The sequence below is a fragment of the Miscanthus floridulus genome, chromosome 9 (assembly GCF_019320115.1).
Source record: "Miscanthus floridulus cultivar M001 chromosome 9, ASM1932011v1, whole genome shotgun sequence".
NCBI classification, from domain to species: domain Eukaryota; kingdom Viridiplantae; phylum Streptophyta; class Magnoliopsida; order Poales; family Poaceae; genus Miscanthus; species Miscanthus floridulus.
The window spans coordinates 121,022,802-121,026,221 of NC_089588.1; the positions used below are offsets into that span (position 1 = coordinate 121,022,802).

General features: G+C 45.2%; 1 protein-coding gene across 1 annotated transcript; it reads right to left on the reverse strand.

The window, feature by feature from the left end:
* Window positions 1-1,240: 1,240 nt before the first annotated feature.
* On the reverse strand, window positions 1,241-2,663 carry LOC136482804 (zinc finger protein ZAT18-like). The gene is made up of 3 exons (XM_066479998.1): window positions 2,099-2,663; window positions 1,400-1,606; window positions 1,241-1,259 (listed from the first exon to the last, which is right to left on the reverse strand). The coding sequence occupies exon 1, from the start codon at window positions 2,650-2,652 to the stop codon at window positions 2,131-2,133; it is 522 nt and encodes a 173-aa protein (XP_066336095.1). The 5' UTR covers window positions 2,653-2,663; the 3' UTR covers window positions 1,241-1,259; window positions 1,400-1,606; window positions 2,099-2,130.
* Window positions 2,664-3,420: the final 757 nt, after the last annotated feature.

Consider the following 3,420-nt stretch of genomic DNA (forward strand, 5'->3'; position numbering starts at 1 on the left):
GACACGGTTGATAACCAGAGGAGACGTGGTGCTAAGGTTGCAGGGTTCGGGTCTTTGTGATCTGAAACCGGATCGGTGTGTCGCTCTCCGAACAAATCATTGTTTATCTTGAACCTGACGGAAGATCGGGACCCTCGTCCCCATTATCTGGGGTAGTGGAAGCTCCCCCGACTCCATGACAACACTAGGGTCTATACACGTCGCGGCAGTGCCCTCCTGTACTCTAGCGCACGAAGACTACAGACTTAACCCCCTAACCACCTTGTACCCGACCTCCCTCGAAATATAAGGGGGAAGGTCGGCACCTGGAGGGGAGAGGTCAAACAGACGCACACAAACTCGATCGACAGAGCATTCCAAGCTCTCCCCTCAACAGAGAGGAATGGCGGAGCGTTCCTCCCATCGGCAAACAAGCGAGAGAGGAGCGTTCCCGTCCCTCGCCAGGGAAGAAGCCTCACCGTCGACAAGCCATAGGATAGCATCTAGCGATTCCATGCCAAATCTCTTTCTGTTTTGTTGTAACTACCCGATTTGGCATGGAATCGCTGCTGGACGTAGGGCTCCGATAGCCTGAACCAGGATACATCGCCATGTCTTCTCTTGTGTTCTTGAGTCCACCCAAGCCACCGGAGACCCACACTCAGTGACACCCGACGAACAACGATGCTTGCCGCGGCAACGAACCCATGACACTAACAGATTGGGTTATAGTATATTTAAAAATTATTTCACTTCCATTCTCAATCTTCGCTTCTTCATTCAACATATTTCCTTGACATGCTTCTATGATCCTGCAGATTAAATAATAATGCATTCAATATAAGTGCTAAAACTATAACAACACACAAATATTTGTTATGAATTTAGAAAAAAAGGGTCTTAATTTGCTTGAGATAGAAGTAAAGATTTTTTTCCCCGACGGTTGTGACATCATAAAGCATGCAGATTCTCTAGTATCTTAATGAAATAATACAATGCTTATAGTAGTTGTTAACTACTCTGCTCTAGGATTAGATATTCACACTGACAAGAACAATGGTCTGTGATATATATAGTATAATGCTACATTGCTTACAAATGATAGGAATGTTTTATTGATCAGGATACCATACATCTTTGATACATTAATATGCAGTGACTTACCTGAGAAACAGATGGGATATGTCACTTTTAGCTTTCCGTAAGTTGTTCACATGTCAAAAATCATAAGACCAAGCATTTCTGAAGCATCCTGCCAAACACCATTTGAAAGCAACAATCTGCAGCCACAAACAGCATAATTTGAACTTTACATTATAGACTCTGAATATGAGAAATAGAATTGGTATGTTGTCACTAGCTATCCCAACAACCCAACATATACACATATATTCAATAAAAAAAATATGCACACCAGTACCAATGTGGTTGTCATGTCAGCCGAGCTGCACATCATTGCTCAACTTCTAACAATACACTCCTGTAGAATCTGACCAGTTGCCGTGTCATTAGCTAGCAACTCTTTGGCTTCAGTTCCTTTTTCAATTTAACAGCATGCCATCCGAAACCCAAAAACGTACTTGCTTGTCTAGCTAAAGCTTATGATTTTGCCTCTTCAAATGCCTTGCTGTTACAAGAATCAATCTCAGTTCTTAGTACAAAATGAGAGACAAAAAAGGGAACACAACCCTAACAGGTGACTGATCCTACATCAAGAAACATTACTTTGCTTCAAAAATCAAAATACTACTAGTCGAGGAAGAAAAAAGAGGTGTTTGATCGATCATCTCAGTCATCTGCGAAATGGTCATTCAAGCAAACGTGTCTAGCACTGAACCTGTGGAGGCGTAGACATGTTTTTCTTAAAACGTGCCAACAAATGTGTCTAGCGCTCTAACTACTCCAGATGAAGCCACGCTTTCAAAAGCGTAGCAAATAAAGCGTATCCCTTTGTTTTGAGTTATGAACATCTACAGACGAGGAAGTTGCCTCCGGTATCGAACCGTACCTCTCTAGGTATGTCGAATTATTATTATACTGATATTATATACACCTAGCATCAAGCATAAAATAATCTACTAGTACCTTTTTTACAGTTTATTAGACCAACCTTACATACCTTATCAGTTACAATAAACTGAACTGATCAGGTCATCTAGAGTAGACAAGAGACATGTTGTATCTACACTGCACGAACAGGTTGAGAAGCTGCAGGGAGGAGGAAGCGGAAGTGGGCCTTCCATGCACGATGATCTGCGTAAGGTCCAGATCAGCAGAAGGAAAACCGGCCATGCTGTCAGCCCGGCCCAGGCGGTGCCTCCTCATGTGCCCACCAAGGGCCTGGCCCGTGGAGAAGCCCAGCCCACACATGGCGCACGCGTGGACCAGCACCGCCTTTGGCGACGACCGCGGCTGCTTCTTGGTCATCGCCGGCCGCCTGAGGTGGCTGGTCCGGTGGCCGCCCAGCGCCTGGAACGTCGGGAACCGCCGCCCGCACGTCTGGCACTCGAACGCGTCGTCCTGGCCCCGGCGGCGGCGACGACGCTTGACTGGTGGCGGCGCCGTGCCAGAAGCCGCTTGGTGAGCGGCGGCGGCCTGGATACGATGATTGTCGTCTCCCATGGCGCTGCCGCTGGTGGCGTCGTCGTCGTCGTCATCTCTGCCACGCTTCATTCTGCTGCTCACAGAAGTTGTGCGTGCTCGGATATATGTGCTCGGATGCATGGTTGGGCTATATATATGGCCAGTTGCTTCACGCGATCTCGACTAGACGAGACACGATGACGCACATCACGCGTTGCATGCCGTGTCGTGTCCACGACTCTAACATAATCAGTGTCCAGTCCGTGTATTATTACCAGCAGTGCGCAGCGAGAGAGAAGCTAACGATAACGTCGCTATTTGTCGGTTTCATTTTATTTTTCTTATTTGTCTGCTATTGCTTTATATATTAATGAATTACTCCGTTAAGGTAGGTACTTCGATGATATAATACTATACAGTACCTTGCCAAGCAAGGAATAATCCTGCTTTATTAGTAAGTGCCTGCTAAGTGGCAACTTAATTAGTGAGCAAGCTAGTCGTTTATATATATAGTACTGTCTAGCTAGCTAATGAAATGTGCACTAGCTTAATTAGTGTGCGTAGCTTTCCTATGCATATATCATCCATGCATGTTACTTGAAAACTGACCGGAACACGCTGCAGGACCACCGCAACCCTGGCGGCTATATATATGTATTTAAATTCTACAAGATATATACATAGGGTGCCAACATTACTGTTGACTGATGATGTATATGCATAGTTACATGTTAACCACTAGTACGTGGGAAAGAACACAAGGAAGAATGAACCTAACTCTAGCTAGGTAATGTCCAAATCAAAGACGACTGATCTCAGCAACAAGCTAAGCTAAGAGAGAACTGACTGTAACTAATA

Coding starts and splice junctions, on each gene's coding strand:
- LOC136482804 (XM_066479998.1), bottom strand. CDS start 2,652: ATGAAGCGTGGCAGAGATGACGACGACGACGACGCCACCAGCGGCAGC.